We start from the raw sequence: 19,794 nt of genomic DNA on the forward strand, positions 1-19,794 counted from the left end.
TGGTTTATATTTGATCAGTGTGAACACAAGCATTCTGTATGTGGACCAGAGTCTGCTTAAAGAGGTGCTGTCAGGAGGGATTCATGAGTCCACAGGAGACCTGAACGCAACCGTGCTCAAGTACAGAGACTCTTCAGTCCTCTGTCAGGGTTAGAACACAGAAACCAACATCCATCCTCATGCCAACTGTCCTGTGATGGCAGCTGGAAAAGAGGGTGGAGCTGGGGAACATTAAAAACATTCCATCCTTGCCTTTAAAGCTCATGTCACCGTCAAAGCTTATGTAGCATTCCAAACTTTGCTCTAAATATGATTTCAGTCTTTAAAGCTAAAAAAAACATTCCATCCTTGCCTTTAAAGATGATGGCATCCTTTCAAGATTATAAACATTCCATCCTTGCCTTTAAGGATGATGACATCCTTTCAAGTTTATAAACATTCCATCCTTGCCTTTAAAGATGATGGCATCCTTTCAAGTTTATAAACATTCCATCCTTGCCTTTAAAGATGATGGCATCCTTTCAAGTTTATAAACATTCCATCCTTGCCTTTAAAGATGATGGCATCCTTTCAAGTTTATAAACATTCCATCCTTGCCTTTAAGGATGATGACATCCTTTAAAGTTTAACATTCCATCCCTTCCTCTGAAGGTGATGTTATATTCAAGCTTATAAAACATTCCATCCTTTCCTTTAAAGATGATGTCAGAGGTCTCCTTGCTTCATCCAACACTCCAAAGACCGAAACCCTGCCCCCATTGTGGACTGAGACCTGGTTCAGGCTGATAAAATGAGGCGCTTCATCTGCTCAGTGAAGGACAGACCACTTCCTGTTGACATGGCGTGATCTTGACAGCAGGTAGTAGCCGTTTTGTGGTTTTAGGTGGAGTTGATGGAGAGTCTGAGGCTGAGGATAGCCAGGCTGTCACCGCCATACGTTGTTAGTTCAAAGTGATTTTTTGAGTTATTGATCAGAATTAAAGGCAGGATTATGTGCAGATTGAGGGTTAACAGGGTTAAATGTTCACTTCCTGTGCCCACTCCTGGCCATGCCAAGAAAACACTGCGTCCCTCACTGACACAGATGTGGATATAAATAGAAGTGAATCTTTCCACAGTGGGATGCTCAGCTGTTCTCACACACACACTAACACGGACGGACTCGGCGGCTCTTCAACTTTGTCCTTTGACCTTAACTGGTAACTCTGGGCCAAGAACCTGATCAGGATTAACAGCTGAGACCAGAAACCAAACAAAGACGACCAGGAACACAGCCTCGGGTTTCATTAAAGGAGCAGTCAGGGGAGAAATACTCAGACACATCAGCGGCGTTAAAGTCTCACTGAGAGTTAAACGACCAGCACACGCGTCAGGGAAATCTGCACCGCTGACAGGAAGCGGAAGAGTCACAACAATGACAGTAACCATGGCGTCAAGCACCACATCGTGTTTATATCCGTGTTTGGTTCATCGCTTTGAACCAAAAAAAACTTCCAAACTTTACAAGAATACACAACACATTCTGATTGGACAGAGGGCAGAGAGGATGATGGGTACTTACAAACTGCCTCTTCTGGGAAGGCTCAGCTCCTTCTGGAAGAGAGAGAGAGAAAGAGAGGTTTATTAAAACCATGAAGAAAAGGACTCTGCAGCCACACGGGGAAAATATTCTCCCCAGATCAAACCTGATGAAATGTCAGTGTCTGGCCACCAGGTGGCACTGTGGCACAGCTTCTAACAGCAGCTTAGACATGAAGAAGACTGCATTTCCTTTAGTGGACTCTCTAAAGTCTGGGTTTGAGTCTTAAACTGCCAGAGAAAGATCCATTTATGAATTCCATGCATCCTTTGATGAATTTTAGGGTCTGAATAAAATCAATAGAAAAGACAATTTTACCTTGGAAATGAAAATAAAATAAACACAAAAATAAAACAAGACTTTTCTTGGTAAAATGGACTAATGGTTCTAACATCATTTGGGATGAATACACTGAGTTAGAGAACCTGATACTCCTGAACCTCCAGAGTCCCTGCATGCACAGATGAAGACATCACAACTACAACTGCAGCTGCAGGTAGAGATTTTAGGATAATCGTCCAGAATGCCCATGAAGTGTTGGAAAAATGGTATTTTCTGAATTTTCAGAAATTTTAATGCGTATTTAAGATATTTAGGGGACATGTTTCTGTATGTTTGCTATAGTTATTAATGTAAATTTGTTCAGATTTTTTAAAGGCATTTTTGGGGGGGTGGGGGGGTCAGGGTCTCAAAAAAAGAAAAAAGAAAAAACAAAAGGCAATTAAAAACTCCACTTTGATGCATTAAAATTTCAGTCAAGATCAGACCTGATCATCAATATCAGAAACTGATTAATTTATAAGAATTTAACCCTTTAAATGGCAGGTCATATAAAGCCAACAACAAAATAGTTGTAATATTTTTCATACTGTAAGAATCTGGGAGAGTTTGATTTTAACTCTAAATTAAACACAAATATTGCAGAGGAAGACCGGTCTAGGATTAGAGTCTATTCCACACTCAGCTGGCCACAGGGGGGCAGTAGAGCGCCACGCTGTAGGAGCAGCTGCCTCTTTTACAGCTGTTTGATCATAAACCAGAGAAATCTGCCCTAATGTGACAGGTTCACAGTTTCCCAAGATTAAAAACACAAAACTCAACAAATACACAACTCAGAGGAAACACTTCTCCAACACTGCAGCCTGTCTGCGCACACACACACACACACACACACACCCCCACACACCTGGATGACACCTCTGATGAGTGTGTGTAGGTGTGTGTGCTGCAGAAGCTTCATATAGACTAAACTGTTACAGTCTGTCTACATTCTTCTGTTCAGATGAACCTCTGTGTTAGAGCTGTGCTGGGAAAACATGAAGAATGTGATGGTGTCAGAATTCTAACGTTGTCTGTTGAACACACGATTATGTCATAAATGACTGTTTCCATTAAAATAAGTCACTCTTTAAACTGGATCTGTGGTATCCATAAAACATTCCACACCTCTCCGTCACTGTTAGAGCTAGGGGTGGGTAAAAATATCGATTAATCGATGCATCGCAATATCCCCCCCCCAATTCAATATCGATTCAGCTCCTGGCCAGTGGGGGTCGCTGTGCGTGTGATTCGCGTTGTATGGACGGCGGCCGCACTCGACCAACAACTAACCATAACCATGTTACGTGAGGTTTATCACAATTTCCAAGAGGAAAGAAATATTAATTGAATTTACATGCACTTTACTTTGTCAGTGTTTATACAGAAATGTCATGTTTTTTACTTTTGTACTCCATATGCACAAATAAGTTATTATTGTGCAACATTCATCAAACATTCCCTCCTTTCCTTTGAAGATGATGTCATCCTCAAAGCTCATAAAACATTCCCTCCTTTCCTTTGAAGATGATGTCATCCTCAAAGCTTATAAAACATTCCCTCCTTTCCTTTGAAGATGATGTCATCCTCAAAGCTCATAAAACATTCCCTCCTTTCCTTTGAAGATGATGTCATCCTCAAAGCTCATAAAACATTCCCTCCTTTCCTTTGAAGATGATGTCATCCTCAAAGCTTATAAAACATTCCCTCCTTTCCTTTGAAGATGATGTCATCCTCAAAGCTCATAAAACATTCCCTCCTTTCCTTTGAAGATGATGTCATCCTCAAAGCTCATAAAACATTCCCTCCTTTCCTTTGAAGATGATGTCATCCTCAAAGCTTATAAAACATTCCCTCCTTGCCTTTGAAGTCATTAACTGTCCCTGTTTAATCGTAAATCAGCTGAAACTGCAGTAAAACTCACAATAATCAGTATTAGATCTAATTTTCTAATTTCCCTCCTAGAGAGTTTGATTCATCTTGTCACAAGTTTTTACCGCCAAAGAGCGCCATGACTAAGCCGTTGTAGAGTCTGACCTCTGCATAATGAACTCCCTAAAGGACGACCAATCAGCTGTCACACTCTACACGTGTGCAGTAACATCCTTCTGTTAATCAGGACGCTCAGACACTCACTGAGCATGTGCAGAAGCCTGCTCTGTTTCTATCTCTCCATCACTCTCAGCCGGCGTTGGAGCGTGGGCTGCCGGCGTGATGGGCGTCAGATGGTCTTCCTCTCTGCTGATAAGCCAATGGACATGATGGAGTTTGGCTGAGTGGCGGTTTGGCACGGATTTGTGCTGAGATAACATCGCTACAACGCCGGTTACTCTGCATTTAGCCGCCACAGCGGGCAGAAATCGACCAATCAGCTGCTTCAGCAGAGTTTGTGTGAGCGCTGTTGTCATTCAGAGAGGACTCACTGATCCTGGTAGTGAACAGATGCTGTCCAGACCTAGAGGGACAGAAACCAGGACCAGAGTCCAGACCACCTTAGAACCACCCTGACTCAGAGGGACAGAAACCAGGACCAGAGTCCAGACCACCTTAGAACCACCCTGACTCAGAGGGACAGAAACCAGGACCAGAGTCCAGACCACCCTAGAACCACCCTGACTCAGAGGGACAGAAACCAGGACCAGAGTCCATTGGTACTTAAAGGACTAGACTAAATGACCCTGCTGGGACGTTATGGAGATTCTAATCCAAACCTTCATGCTGACTGAACTGTAGACCGATCCTTTATTTCAGATGTTGAATATACGCCTCTCCCTCCCTCCTGACTCCTCCCCCGCCCGTCTGACTCTCCAGCAGAAAAAGGTACTCAGAAAGGGGGAGAGAGACCAGAGTTCATCCTCTGCCCACACACAGCTCTGTGATCAGATCTAACCCTGGTGTGACCCTTCCTCTGACTCTCTACTGTTGGAGCCCAGAGGGACCATGCTCAACCCACAGCCACCGTGCAGAACTCACCCGGAGGGGGGAGGAGCTAATGCCCGCTGTAAAAACACAAATATGGAGGCAGCCTGTGTTAAACAAACCAAAGAGCCACAAAGAGGCCTGATGAAATTATCCTGAAAGATGGAAAGGAGAGGAGCAGAGCCTGCAGTGATCCACCATCAATAATACACTTTACTGCTGGGGGGGGGCGGTGATGTGATTACAGAGATGGAGAGAGGAGAGAGAAGGTGAGTGGAGAGGAGGAGACAGAGGCTGGAAAACAGCTCCGTCTAAACTTCAGGATGTCTAACAGCTGGAAAAGACTGATTATTACCGTAATACTTGATAACAGTGAGCATCTCTATAATGCACATGTAAGGATAAGGACTTTTGGAATTGTATATATATATATATATATATATATATGTGTGTGTGTGTGTGTGTGTGTATCAGCGTTTCTGCTAGACTTTTTTGTCCCTGGTCAAAATGACCGGCAGTCCTCAAGAATTCCGGCCATTTAGGAGAACTCTCAGACATTTGCTTTAACATTATTTGCTGCATTAACAGCAGCAAAACACATAAATCTCCCTCTTATTTTTTTGTGTAGTAGTTGAAAGTATCAAAATGAAAGCTGTGCGCTTTTCCTTACACACACAGTCAGATACACAATATACGCCCACGTAAACTCATAAACAACAACAGTTAGCTTCACATTAGCATCATTAGCCTGTTAGCACTTTGGCCACTACTGTAACTTAGCAGCTTACAACAGCCAAATACCATCCTCCAGCAACAACAAGGAAGCATCCAAACATAACAACAGTGCTCTGTTAACTGGACACTGCTTTATGAGAAAGCTCTGGTCAAACTTTCCCTACATAGTCTCCAGCAGTACTGAGCATGCTCAGAGAGAGAATAGACTTGGTTTGACGTCATCGTGCATACATAATTAGCCATGTGCTAGCCATCTGAGGAGATAAACAACCCCAGCACCGCAGGACAGTAGACGTAGTAAGATTAGGCAACTTTTAGTTTATATCAACACATTCTCGCAACATATTCTAGGGTACACAAAATATAATCTGCAAGTATTCAGTATTTACTTATCTGGTCATTGGCATGTTTTCTGCCGGACATTTTGACAGGTTATATTTTTATCTGCTGGACTTCTGCCCTTTTCACCGGCCAATCAATGACTGGCAAATGCCGGCTAACGGAAACATATATATATATATATATATATATATATATATATATATATATATACATATGTATATATATAATAGGTTCAGACATTACAACACACTACAACGTTCAAGAAATGAGGATGAAGAAAGACTCCAACTACAAAAAATCCTTCTTTCCTATTTTTTAATTCTATTTATTTATTTTTATTTTAATGAAAACTGAGAAAGGCATGAAAATCATCGATCTCTCAGCAGAATAATTCACATTAAATTCTAAATATGAGGGAAACAAAGTCACAATGAAATGCACGTTTTTAAATTGACCGGCCCTGATCAGGACCATCTTCATGTCCAGGTCTCTGAGTTCTAAATCAGGGCGCTGTGGCGTCTGATAACGGGGATCTTAGATCTGAATATTAAACGGGACCAGTGAGCAGAGCTCGCTCCATTCCTCCCTCACGCTAAAGCCAACAGTCCCACTCAGACCACCAGCAGATGTTGTGACCATCTGGTCTGAGTATGAACCGGTCTCCTCCAGGCTACCTGGACGCCCCCTCTCCAGCTGATACTCAGACTCTTCAGCGGCACGGCGAGCGTCATGACCAGCTGCTGTGGCTCCGCCTCCACACCAACCCAACAGAGCTGAGACTGATGGCAGAAACCTGATTGGACACAGAGACAGCTGAGAGGGATGGGTGAATCAGACTCTGACCACCAATAACCACAGCGACACGGAGGAGTGTGGGCGTGTCCCTGAATGACCCCAGCAGGTTTAGTCCACAGTTCCTTTAAAGGCCTCCTATTGGTCAACAGGACAGAGGCAAGCATTTTAACATGAGTGAGATTCAAAGGAAGTAAAATGATCAATAAGGTAGATTTATTCTGGCTGGTTCTGCTCGTGCTCCGTTCGTCCTCCACAGATGGAGAGTTTATTCTCACAGAGGCTTAAATGTCAGTGGGCGTTAAATCCCAACAAAAACTCAAAGAAAGGACTCTGTCTCCCAAACGAGAGCCAGCTTCTGTCCTTCACAAAAAGAGCCAGCTCTTAGAACTGGCTTGTCTGTGAATGACACATGAATACCAACAATATTTCCTCATGTTGACCTCCCTTCTCGCTCCTCGCCAGCTCCAACCTCTCCAAAAATCGCCGACTATCACCGATCATTTGGCAAAAACGGCGTCCTGTGATGGAGCTGGTTAGACGGCACATGACAGAGGGCTAAAAGTTAGAAATGCTGCTGAGCCCAAACCCTGATCAACAGATGAGCTTAAGAATTGGAGTAGCTGGGGTGGAGGAGGGTTGCAAACGCAGCTTGCAGAGAAAGCAGCAAAGAGTAGGCATGCCAGAATAGTTTAAATATGGCAGCATGAGGACGATTAGCCAATGGGAAGCTTGGCATGAATCAGCTGGCCGTCAGGGGATGGGGGTGTGAATGAGATCAGCTGATCTCGATGAAAAGACTGAGCCTGCCTGAACTAGTGCTGGGTTTTATGGCTGATGCTGGGCTTCTGTACCCAGTCTTGTCCTTAATTTCTTGGCATTTCAACACAAAAATACATTTTTAAATATGGAAGTATTTTGTCAGTAGTCTGGGGAGATCTTATTAAGTTTAAAACTAAATTAAAAATGAGCTAAAGAGGCGCTAATATCACAGAAACTCTGTTAACCACGAACACGTTGAGCAGCATTTATCCAAGAATCAGACCTTCAGGACTTGAACGCAGCATGAGAAGACGTGTTGTCTGTTTCTAATCAACGTATACGCGTGTGTGAGTGAGTGTGTTTAGCGCTCCCACCCAGGGGCCCCATCATAATAACATGTTTTAGTGGAGCTAAAAACACGCCATTAACAGGAGGATGCTCGGCTCCACCGGAGACAATTAGAGCTGCAGCAGCAGCAGCCGGCAGCACGAATTCATTATCAACACTGTGAATATGGATGAGGGACGAGTGACAACAAAGAGACTGGGTTATGACTCACACACACACCTCTGCATGCTCAGAAACAGCCAGCATCCACACACACAGACGTTCTTATTAAGAAGCACAAACATTCAGGGATAATGGAGAGTTACTGTGTTCATGGCAGCAGGGATACATTCATCATTATTCATACAGCATCCAGGTTCTGGAGGCTTCCATGTTCTTCTGCATCCACGTCATTATCAAAGCTCCTCTTCTACCAGCAGCTTTGTTGAAAGTTTGAAAGCTTCACCAGGAGTGGAGAAATCCAGTCATTCCCCTCTGCCCCCCTCACAGCAGCTGATTTTAGGTGATTTATCCCCACCAGCTCAGCTCACAGAGATAAACAAACCTGTTTGGGTTGAAATCTGCAGTTTAACTCAGCAGAGACTCTAAACTAAGAAAACCAGCAGGAGACTGTAGGGAAGAGGACCACCGTCCCAGCTTTGGCTGGGATTTTGTTTCTCTCTTTAGATTATTTTTAGACCTGGGTCTCAATGTTGCCCTTATTTCTATTTAAATTATTTTATCTTGCACCAAGGTCAGACCAGGCCTGTCCACAGAAAGATCTGGACCCTTAAAGACCCAATAGGGCCCTCCAAATACACGATAACGGAAGGCCGATATTCCAAACTAAATTCTGTCACCACCTCCAAGTTTGAATAAATCACTGTTCTTTATACGGCACTCCATACTTCCAAATTAAAACAAAGGCCAACAAATCACCCAAATCAAATTTGGCTGCTTTCAAAATCCAAATTTAAAACAGATTTTGAGGGTTGGGAGCGCTTAAGTCTATCTCTGAAAAGTTTTCAAGGCCTCCTGTTTGGCAACAAATGTAGGGGAAAGGCCCCAACATCCCCAGCTTCACCAACATCCTGTCCTCTGCCTCTGAAGATAATATCCTTCAAAGCAAAACATTCCATCCTTGGCTTTGAAGATGATGTCATCCTCTGACGTTTATAAAACATTCCAGCCTTGCCTTTGAAGATGATATCAGAGCTTACATTTGCCCTCTGATCTGTGCCCACATCACCTGGTGGTTGTTAACAGGTGAGTGTTCGAACCTTCCTTCTTTACTTTTTGCTCTGTAAATTTTTGTGCAGGTCCTGGAAGGAATGGCACAGTCCAACATTCAAGGACCAAGTCTTTGGTTCAGTTGGCCTCTGCACAAACATAAAGACACATCTCTGACTTTAAAGTGAGCATTTAAGTATCTGACAGTGCAAGGAACAAAGACCCTCGGTGCTGTACTTTAGTGAGATGAACGGCGGCTATAACGCCACATCTTTGTGTCAAAATGTCAGGAAATAAAATAAAGAAACATCCTGGAGTGAAAAACGGCCGTTAGCAGCTTCAGGGCGCTCTAAGTGAATGAGCTAATTGTAAAGGGGGGGTCCTGAGGACACGAGTGGCGTCCTAATGAAGGCTCTGCTGCTGCTTAACGGCCGCCACCAGAGACTTGGAGAGGGGCCCCCCGGGATCAGTAAGGCTCTAATAGAGCTAGTGTGTACATATGTCTGTGTGGTAGAATAACACACTTAACCATCAGAGAGCGCTATAATTCATCAGGACTACACAGCCACACATAAATACAACTGTGGGGGAGAAAAAGGGGGGTGTTATCGTCAGGGGGTGACATCCATTTGTGTTAGCTTTTAATCTCCTGAATTAGCAGATATGACTCTTCCTACATGAACGCCACTAACAGACAGTTATGGTCTGCTCACCCAGCACCAGCGTGAGTCTGTACAGGAGGACAACAGAGGTCATGTGACTGTAGTAGACTGTGTCTATCTGTCATTAATATTGGTGTAGTGAGGGGACAGTGGCACTCTTAGGATCTGTGAACAAACAATGTTTGGATCTTTCTACGTTAAAATCATTGTTTTCTTATCCTGCTTAAGCATGACTGATCCCTCCCATACCCCTGCTGGTTTGTTTTTACACCAATCAAACTGTTCCAAGCCTGAGCACACTTAGCATAAGGATGTCTGACTGTGTTTGAAAGATAACATCATCCTGAATGCAAGGATGGAATGTTTAATTAACTCCAGAGGACGGCATCACCTCCAAAGGTTAGGATGGAATGTTTAATTAACTTTAAAGGGTGACATCACCTCCAAAGGTTAGGATGGAATGTTTAATTAACTTTAAAGGATGACATTACCTTCAAAGGTTAGGATGGAATGTTTGATTAACTTTAAAGGATGACCTTACCTTCAAAGGTTAGGATGGAATGTTTGATTAACTTTAAAGGATGACATCACCTTCAAAGGTTAGGATGGAATGTTTGATAAACTTTAAAGGATGACCTTACCTTCAAAGGTATCAAAGGTAAGGATGGAATGTTTGATTAACTTTAAAGGATGACATTACCTTCAAAGTTTAGGATGGAATGTTTGATAAACTTTAAAGGATGACCTTACCTTCAAAGGTATCAAAGGTAAGGATGGAATGTTTGATTAACTTTAAAGGATGACATCACCTTCAAAGGTTAGGATGGAATGTTTGATTAACTTTAAAGGATGACCTTACCTTCAAAGGTTAGGATGGAATGTTTGATTAACTTTAAAGGATGACATTACTTTCAAAGGTTAGGATGGAATGTTTGATTAACTTTAAAGGACAACATCGCCTTCAAAGGTTAGGATGGAATGTTTGATTAACTTTAAAGGACGACCTTACCTTCAAAGGTTAGGATGGAATGTTTGATTAACTTTAAAGGATGACATCACCTTCAAAGGTAAGGATGGAATGTTTAATTAACTTTAAATAATTACATCATAATCAAAGGCAAGGATGGAATGCAAGGTTTCCTCCAGGATTTTTTGAAACAGTGGGGCAGTGCTAACGTTAGTTCATTCATGCTTGTTGTCAGACTGACATTTACGACAATGAGCTATTTTTAGGTCGCTAGCGTCTCATCTCCATCATGAGACACGGTTGATGAATATATGTACTCAAGTTTACTGCTAGCCATCGGATTATAATCAGGAAAGTACTAAACTAAGCAAAAGTAAATTGTCAGCCGTCAGGTGTGATGACAGACAGGAAGTTGAGACTCCGGTGTTCGTTTTTCAAAATTAATTTGCTTGCAGAGCGGTGTCACATTTTATGATTACAATTTCAAACTCTTATTATGGTTCATAAATGTGCACGGATATAGACTGTGTTTATATGGATCCATTCATACAATACAATTTATATTTTTAACATCTGATAAAAAAGATCATAATTCTGAAGGCATGGCAGCTTTTATTTTGGTGTGGCGGTGCGCCATGATCAATTACATGTAGCGGAAACTCTGGAATGTTTAACTAACCCGAGAAGGTGAAATTATCTTCAAGGGTAAGGATGGAATGATTAATTAACTTTAAAGGATGACCTTGTCATCAAAGGTAAGGATGGAATGTTTGATTAACTTAAAAGGATGACATCATCATTAAAGGTTAGGATGGAATGTTTGATTAACTTTAAAGGATGAAATTATCTTCAAAGGTAAGGATGGAATGTTTGATTAACTTTAAAGGACAACATCGTCATCAAAGGCAGAGAATGTTGGGGAAACCCAGGTTCCCTTCCCCCCCTATTTTATCCCCAACAGTAGGCCCGTGCTGCAGAGATACAACACTTTTAGGAGGTTCAGAACTAAAATCTCTGTAATTTCACTTTTCAATAAAAAAAAAAAAACATTTTTAAAACCACAGCATCAGCTTCTTCCATTTTCATGCAGCCCTGGTCTGCAGCACCTCAGAGGTCCATGAGCCGTTTCCTCCGTTATTCCTCTCCTCTGTCTCCTCCAGCTGCACACTTCACTCCTCAGACCTTGCTACTTCCTGTGACGCTGCAGCACAAACACCAGCTGCTGTGAGCGCCATCCAACACTCAAACGGAAGCCCAGAAACATACGACAGTTATCCAGAAGGGTGTTGGTGATGGCGGGCTCTGCAGCAGACGACCTGATAATTACACAGACACGGCAGAAAGGGGCTAATCCGGCCTCATCAGCTCGTCTATGAGCAGTCGCTCCACACTTCCTGTGGTGAGATGCTAAAACTGCGATCAGTGTGGGCAGAGAAAACAAGCTAATCCTAATTGGAATTTAAACATTCAAATGAAATCTGCAACGCCTCACTGGATGGCTTTATCAGCTGATAAGAACCAATGGGAGAGAGAGACAACCAGACAATACAGCAGTAAACCCTGTGTTCATTTAGGGGGATTCATGCGTTAATAATTTTAATGACCAAGGTTGATCATCACCAGCAGAGGAGGGAAATCTGTGAGCATCTTCAGCTCAGGCAGACTTGGCAGTTAATCAGCGACTGGAAGCTTCACTGTGAGCTGCTTTTCTCTTTTAGTGGAGATAAAAAAGTGCTTTAGATAATTACCAAAGACACTGGAACAGCTGTTAACTCAGTGAGCATTTCAAATGTCGTCAACTTCACCACTTCCACCAAAATCAGTGGAGTGTGTTTGTTTGTTGCATTTAAAATTTGGAAGTTAAATTTTAGACAAGAAAACACCCAAATCAAACCTTGATGCTTCAAAGTCTGAATTTCAACACAGATACTGAAGCTGCAGGGGTGTGGTCATTTAGTTTGTCTTCACAAAGCTGCAAACTATGACCGCGTTTGGCTAATGTGAAAGAAAATGTTCCCAACATCCCCAGCCTCACCAACATTCCATCCTCTGCCTTTAAAGATGATATTATTCTTTGAAGTAAAACATTCCATCCTCTGCTTCTGAAGATGATGTCATCCTTTAAAGTAAAACATTCCATCCTCTGCCTTTAAAGATGATGTCATCCTTTGAATTTAAGCAGTCCATCCTCTGCCTTTGAAGATGATGTCATCCTTTAAATTTAAGCAGTCCATCCTCTGCCTTTGAAGATGATGTCATCCTTTAAATGTAAGCATTCCATCCTCTGCCTTTGAAGCTGATGTCATCCTTTAAAATAAAACATTCCATCTTCTGCCTTTGAAGATGATGTCATCCTTTAAAGTAAAACATTCCATCTTCTGCCTTTGAAGCTGATGTCATCCTTTAAAGTAAAACATTCCATCCTCTGCCTTTGAAGCTGATGTCATCCTTTAAAGTAAAACATTACATCCTCTGCCTTTGAAGATGATGTCATCCTTTAAAGTAAAACATTCCATCCTCTGCCTTTGAAGCTGATGTCATCCTTTAAAGTAAAACATTACATCCTCTGCCTTTGAAGATGATGTCATCCTTTAAAGTAAAACATTCCATCCTCTGCCTTTGAAACTGATGTCAGAGCTCACTGCTGTCACACTCCAAAGACAGGAGCCCCGTCCCCATGGTGGGCTGTGTTTGTGGGACCCGGTGTTTCCTCAGATGTAAAGTTATGCTCACAGGAGTTTCCCCACATTTCTCTGGAATGTTCAGGAAGAAAACATCTGGGTTCTGGAGGATCTCATGGAGAAGGACAGAAACGTTTGCAGAGACTCTGATTGGATATAAAAAGCTCTGGAGCGTGCCCCAGATGTGAAAAATCTCTTTCATAAAGATGAAAATGAGCCGGTTTGATGAGTCGAGCATCTCTGCCTGCAGGCGCTTTGCATCCTGGAGGTTTAGAGAGTCAGTGAGCTGTGGAGCGGTGTTACCGCTGACTCGCTCTAACGGTGTGAAGGGAATTGTTCCTGAGTGACAGAGGTGGGGTAGGAGGGTGGGAGGCGATGCTCTCCAGCAGCTTGTTTGAAAGAACAGAGCAAACACAAACACGAGCACGCCGGCGAGGAGCTCTCTGAGAGCGAGGAGAGGCTGCCTCGCCATGATGTGTGACCCAGATTTCATCCACACTCTCCTCCTTTATGAATTCATAGATTCAGCAGGCTGTGTTCACGTGTTACAGAAACAAGCTGATCTATATGTATGAAAGAAGAAGTCATTTTCTCCCCTTTCATCCCTCCAGGCTGCCGTAGCTCGCTGTCTCTGCAGACTTATGTCATTACCAGGATCCAGATGAATCTGCTGCTCCTTCATTCAGAATAAAACTGCTTCCATTTGCACCTTTCTGCTGCAGACCCCCTCCTCTGTATCTGTCAGTCAGACTCTGAAGCCCCTCCCCCTGCAGCTCACAGAGACAACACAAAGAGAAGAGTCAAAACTACTGAACATCAGCCCAAATATGAATACAGCAGCTTTACTACAACATCCTGTCTGACATCCCCAGAACCACACAACTCTGCTGCTGAAAGAGTATTTTCACTGTTAAGAGCTCTGAGAGTTTCCTCCTGAGACCGCCACCAGGTCTGATGGTTCTGGATGTCTGGATGGGGAATAAAAGTGTCTATGTGGGGATGTGCTGACTTGGGCTCCAGAAGAAGAACAGCAGAAGCAGAATTTAGTGACATGGTTGTTAAAATTGTCAGTAATTTGATTTTTTTATACCACATACTTTAAACCAGTGGTTCTCAACTGGTCCAGCCTCAGGATCCACCACCATCTACTACCAGTATTTAGATGAAACACAGGAAACAATCATCACTGGTAATGCTTTTTGCATGCAGAGACTTTAAGGAAACCTCAGAGGAACAGGAACAGAGGGCTGGCCCTTGTTTAGAGTCTGCAAAGTTCAGATCAGGGCCAGCATCAGCAACAGAGAAAACATGGCACCATTCAATTAGAGATGGCAGGAAGAGTCTATAAATCAGAACGCAAAGATTATTAGAAACATGACATTTAACTGTGCACTATGGAGTCATTATTGTTACAAAACCTCAGAGTGCATTTCCACTCATGATGGACTAATGCACAAGTGGAACACCAGCAGCCCTGAGGATGGCCCATGTGTGTCAAACATGGAGAACAGTCAGGTCTGAAGAGCATGCTGCTGTGAGAGAAAGCTAAAATATGACAGAAGAGGTGGAGGACGGCACTCTGACAACTTTTTGTTGCACACCCCTTCAAGCTGACTGTGTAAATCAGCTGAGTTTGCAGCGCTTGGCAGTCTTCATGTGCATGTAATCAGTCTCAAAATAGTGGGACACTTCCAACTTTCTCCTGTTGCTTCTGTGCGCCTGTAGGCTGTGCAGGTTCAGACAGGAAAAAGGCCAAAAAGTCTGCAGCAGGACGTCCTGAACCCGTCGAGTAGTAGGACTAACATGATGCAAAAACCACTTAGAACAAAAACAAGCATTCACCACTTATGCCTCACACTACGATCTTCATCCAAGCACAGCAGATCGTCTGAAGCTTCACATTCATCAGCTGGTGGCGTGATCCCCTTGGTAAGAGCCCTGCAAGTCTAATGGCTTTATTAGAGGCTGCTATGGATTCAAACAAGAGTCTGGTCTGCTTCTCTTATTAGAACCTGGTCCAAGGACGGCCACTGTGATGAGAAGCTACGCTGAGTGGCAAACACCCTAGCAGAGACCAGCTCAGCCACTGGAGCTGCTACAGAGAGGACAGTCTCTGCATCGCAAGAAAAACATGCATCTAACTAAGAAACAGACTCTGAGGTAGGGCTGGGTGTTCTCCTAACATCTGACCAGGAAGTCTGAGCATCACCATCAGATCTGAGATCAAGCAGACACTTAGAGCACAGAGAAATCTGAGCACAAGGATGAGGTTTGAGTCAAAGACAATGTCATGATCTCACAGTGTTAGAATGAACTCTTAAATTTTGCAACAATAATGACTCCATATGGAATGATCCAGCAGTGATGTTTTTAAGGACTTTTAGAGTCTGTTGCATGTTTAGCCTCTGAAATGTCTTCATCGCTGCAAAGCTGACTCTTCCTTGCACATTAAAAAAAAACAGATATTCACTAAATAACTGCAGATAGATGAAGGAGACAGCGGGCTGGATGATGAAACATGGAAGTAAGAGAGCAAGCAGTGTAGAAAAACTGCAGTGAAACTTCATGTAAGAGTGATTAACAGCGTCAGGAGAAAGAGAGAGAACAGGGAGAGTGGTTAGGATAGAATATTCAGGTGAGGAAGAGGAGTGAGGCAGACAGCTAGAGAGGAAGATAGTGCCCCAGAAGAGGAAAATGGTAGCATATGATTGTCTGAATCTGGGAGTGTTTCATCGCCTCACCCTGACCTCCACTGGGCTGATGACAGAGAGACGAGGAGATGGCAGGAATGTGGGTCAGAAGGGTGAACGTGGCTCCACGGAGAGGCGTGTGCCACAGAGGGCTTCAGTAATTATCATCATCAGCTCCACAAAGGCTCTGATTTCAGAAGGCGTTTGAAATCAGGACAGCTCGTTTACATCTGGGAGTCAAAATCCAATTATCACCTTCTCAGGTTGGAACCGAAATGCCTCATGGACACAATTTTATTCTGGAGAGGATTCCCCAAAGATTTCATAGACGACATATCACTGCGATAAAAATACGTCTGCAGAGAGAACAGAGAACACATGGAGCTGTCAGAGAGGAAACAACTATAACTGTGTGTGAAACTTACACCCTGTTACCACTGCACCCTGTCACCACTGCTCCCTGTTACCACTGGGCCCTGTTACCACTGCGCCCTGTCACCACTGTACCCTGTTACCACTGCTCCCTGTTACCACTGCGCCCTGTTACCACTGCACCCTGTTACAACTGCTCCCTGTTACCACTGCGCCCTGTTACCACTGCGCCCTGTTACCACTGCGCCCTGTCACCACTGTACCCTGTTACCACTGCTCCCTGTTACCACTGCGCCCTGTCACCACTGTGCCCTGTTACCACTGCACCCTGTTTCCACTGCTCCCTGTTACCACTGCGCCATTACCACTGCTCCCTGTTACCACTGCGCCCTGTTAACACTGCGCCCTGTTACCACTGCGCCCTGTAACCACTGCGCCCTGTTACCACTGGGCCCTGTTACCACTGGGCCCTGTTACCGCTGCACCCTGTTACCACTGCGCCCTGTTACCACTGCGCCCTGTCACCACTGCGCCCTGTTACCACTGCGCCCTGTAACCACTGCGCCCTGTTACCACTGTGCCCTGTTACCACTGCACCCTGTTTCCACTGCTCCCTGTTACCACTGCGCCATTACCACTGCTCCCTGTTACCACTGCGCCCTGTTAACACTGCGCCCTGTTACCACTGCGCCCTGTAACCACTGCGCCCTGTTACCACTGGGCCCTGTTACCACTGGGCCCTGTTACCGCTGCACCCTGTTACCACTGCGCCCTGTTACCACTGCGCCCTGTCACCACTGCGCCCTGTCACCACTGCGCCCTGTAACCACTGCGCCCTGTTACCACTGGGCCCTGTTACCACTGGGCCCTGTTACCACTGCACCCTGTCACCACTGCGCCCTGTTACCACTGCACCCTGTAACCACTGCGCCCTGTAACCACTGCGCCCTGTTACCACTGCACCCTGTAACCACTGCGCCCTGTCACCACTGTACCCTGTAACCACTGCACCCTGTACATTTGTGTTTCTTGTATATTCCTTTCTTATCTTTAAATTCCTTGTATGCAAAAACACACCAGGCCATAAACCTGACTGATATTCATGGTGTGTTCTGGGGGGCATTAGCTATGGTCGTCTATAAAGGGTTAATCAGAGCTGATTTGGCAGGAAACATGGAGGGGAACCTAGAGAAAACTTAGCAGAAATAGCTTTCCAGAAAAGACATTTTTTAGGTGAATGATTTAAAACTGCAGTAGAAATAAAAGTTCAAATATGAGTATCCTTATTTCAAAGACAGCATAGAGAAAAGTTCTCCCGATGAGCAGAGAACCAGAGGAGCGAACCGTCTCCATCTCCTCTCTAACAAATGAACCCGCTGATTTCTGACACCTCCAGTCCTCAGTGCTGTTTGCTGCTGACGCTGAAGAGTGAGAAAAGAAACCGTCCACTTGTTTTATGAGAGGACGCCGCGGCGGCGTCTAGACATTCAATTTCACAGTCTTTGAAGTTTCCTGCCCGGTGGCCAAATTCAGCCGAGTGGATGAACCCGACATGAAGAGACAAGGGGGGGGGGGGGGGAGGGTGGTACAGTTCCCCTCTGGTCCTGGTCTTTATATTATGATCCTAAAATGTGTTTGATTCCCTCTGAGAGATGAAATCACAATAGTGAGTCAACATCAGTGTTAAAGGGTTTATTTTGGACTGGAAGGGAATGTTAGAGTGGGAATATTATGGCAATACTTTTCAAAATTAGGGCTGAGTTTGATGCAGGAACTGTTGTTCTCTGTGGAAACCACAGATGGCGCTACTTAGTCAAAAAGCACCAGATCAGCTAGGAGAAAGTTTCCTCAAAGCCTTTAACATCATCTTTAGTTATTGTTGAGTATTGTTTAGTACTGCGCCCCCATATAGATGGTCCAGTAGCCCCTGGTAAACCGGGTCCACTGGAGCTGGGTTTGTTGAACGTCTGTTATGGTGAAGAGCAGGCCGCCGTCTCTCTGCTCCTCTCTGACTGAAGTGCTGATGTGAAAGAAGCTTCTATGGTTACAGGCCTCTCTTCTCTCTCCGCTCCAACGATGAGCTCATTTTATTCTCTCAGTGGACGCCAAGGCTACCGAATGATGTCATAGCTGGTTTCTAATTGGCTAATCTGGTCTGCTGGCTGGCTGCACAAACAGTGTCAGACTTTGACAAAGACAGAGAGGAGAGAGTGAAGGAAAGGCTGTGGGATGAGGAGCAGGAGGGCTAGGGTTAGAGTGGGGGGGCACAACAGAATTCCTGTTAGCATCCTAATATTCTAGAGCAATGGTTCTCAAATGGTGTGCCGTGGCACACTGGTGTACCTTGAGACAAGTCTAGGTGTGCCTTGAAAATGCGTCTGACTTTACATAAGTACTACAAGTATGCTACAACCAAAGAGACTACAACCAATGTCCTTACTGCATGCAAGCGTTACACACTGCATTGCATCATATAGCATTACATGCTCACTGTCCATCTGTTAATATGCAAATGTAAATTTACATGTAAAAATATGACATCTCATGCTTTTACTTAGAAAATCAGAGGTATGGTGCCTCTAACAGCTGTGAGCCACATAGTTTTGTCTCCATGTTTGCACAAGTCAGACCATAAACATTCATAAATGGGTATGGAGAATATCCATGCAACACACTCGTCTTTGTAAAGCAAGCTAACAAGTTTCAGGAGTGAGAAAAGTGGAAGAAAATTAAGAATATCCTCTGGTGGGACACTCCTGGTTCCTTGTCATCCTCTGTGCAACCTCTTCCCTTGTTACTTGTCCATCTTAGTAGGAGCGACAGAGAGAAAATAGGAACAGGGTGACTGGGGATAAACCTGGGGTGCAGTGCATCACTTGCAGAGTGTCAGGATGCTACAGAAGGAAACTCTGCAATCAAACTGATGCAGCTGGCACTCGCTCACATTGTTGCAGTTGGGACTGGGACATGTTGCTACTTACTACACATGCTGAACAGGCTGTTTTTCAAGGACATTACTATGGACTGTTCCAGACCCTCTAAGAGGGATTCCTTCCATCCATCCATCCATCCATCATCCATCCATCCATCCGTCATCCATCCATCCATCCGTCATCCATCCATCCGTCATCCATCCGTCATCCATTCATCCATCCATCCATCCATCCATCCATCCGTCATCCATCCATCCATCCATCCATCCATCCGTCATCCATCCATCCATCCATCCATCCATCCATCCATCCGTCATTCATCCATCCGTCATCCATCCATCCATCCATCCATCCATCCATCCATCCATCCGTCATCCATCCATCCGTCATCCATCCATCCATCCATCCATCCATCCATCCATCCGTCATTCATCCATCCATCCATCCATCCATCATCCATCCATCCATCCGTCATCCATCCATCC

The 19,794-nt window shown here is 44.2% G+C and overlaps 1 protein-coding gene across 9 annotated transcripts in view; it reads right to left on the minus strand.

The window, feature by feature from the left end:
• The window catches only part of mast2 (microtubule associated serine/threonine kinase 2), a 257,578-nt gene that overhangs the window by 96,691 nt on the left and 141,093 nt on the right, over nt 1-19,794 (minus strand). For 7 of the 9 annotated variants that reach the window (XM_041790746.1, XM_041790743.1, XM_041790742.1 and 4 more), the window contains one exon: nt 1,562-1,593. In XM_041790746.1, coding sequence (XP_041646680.1) covers nt 1,562-1,593 — 32 coding nt within the window. The remainder of the gene's footprint in view (nt 1-1,561; nt 1,594-19,794) is intronic. The other 2 variants (XM_041790744.1, XM_041790739.1) reach the window with 1 other exon arrangement.

The sequence above is a fragment of the Cheilinus undulatus genome, linkage group 7, assembly GCF_018320785.1.
Source record: "Cheilinus undulatus linkage group 7, ASM1832078v1, whole genome shotgun sequence".
In the NCBI taxonomy this organism is placed as follows: Eukaryota; Metazoa; Chordata; class Actinopteri; order Labriformes; family Labridae; genus Cheilinus; species Cheilinus undulatus.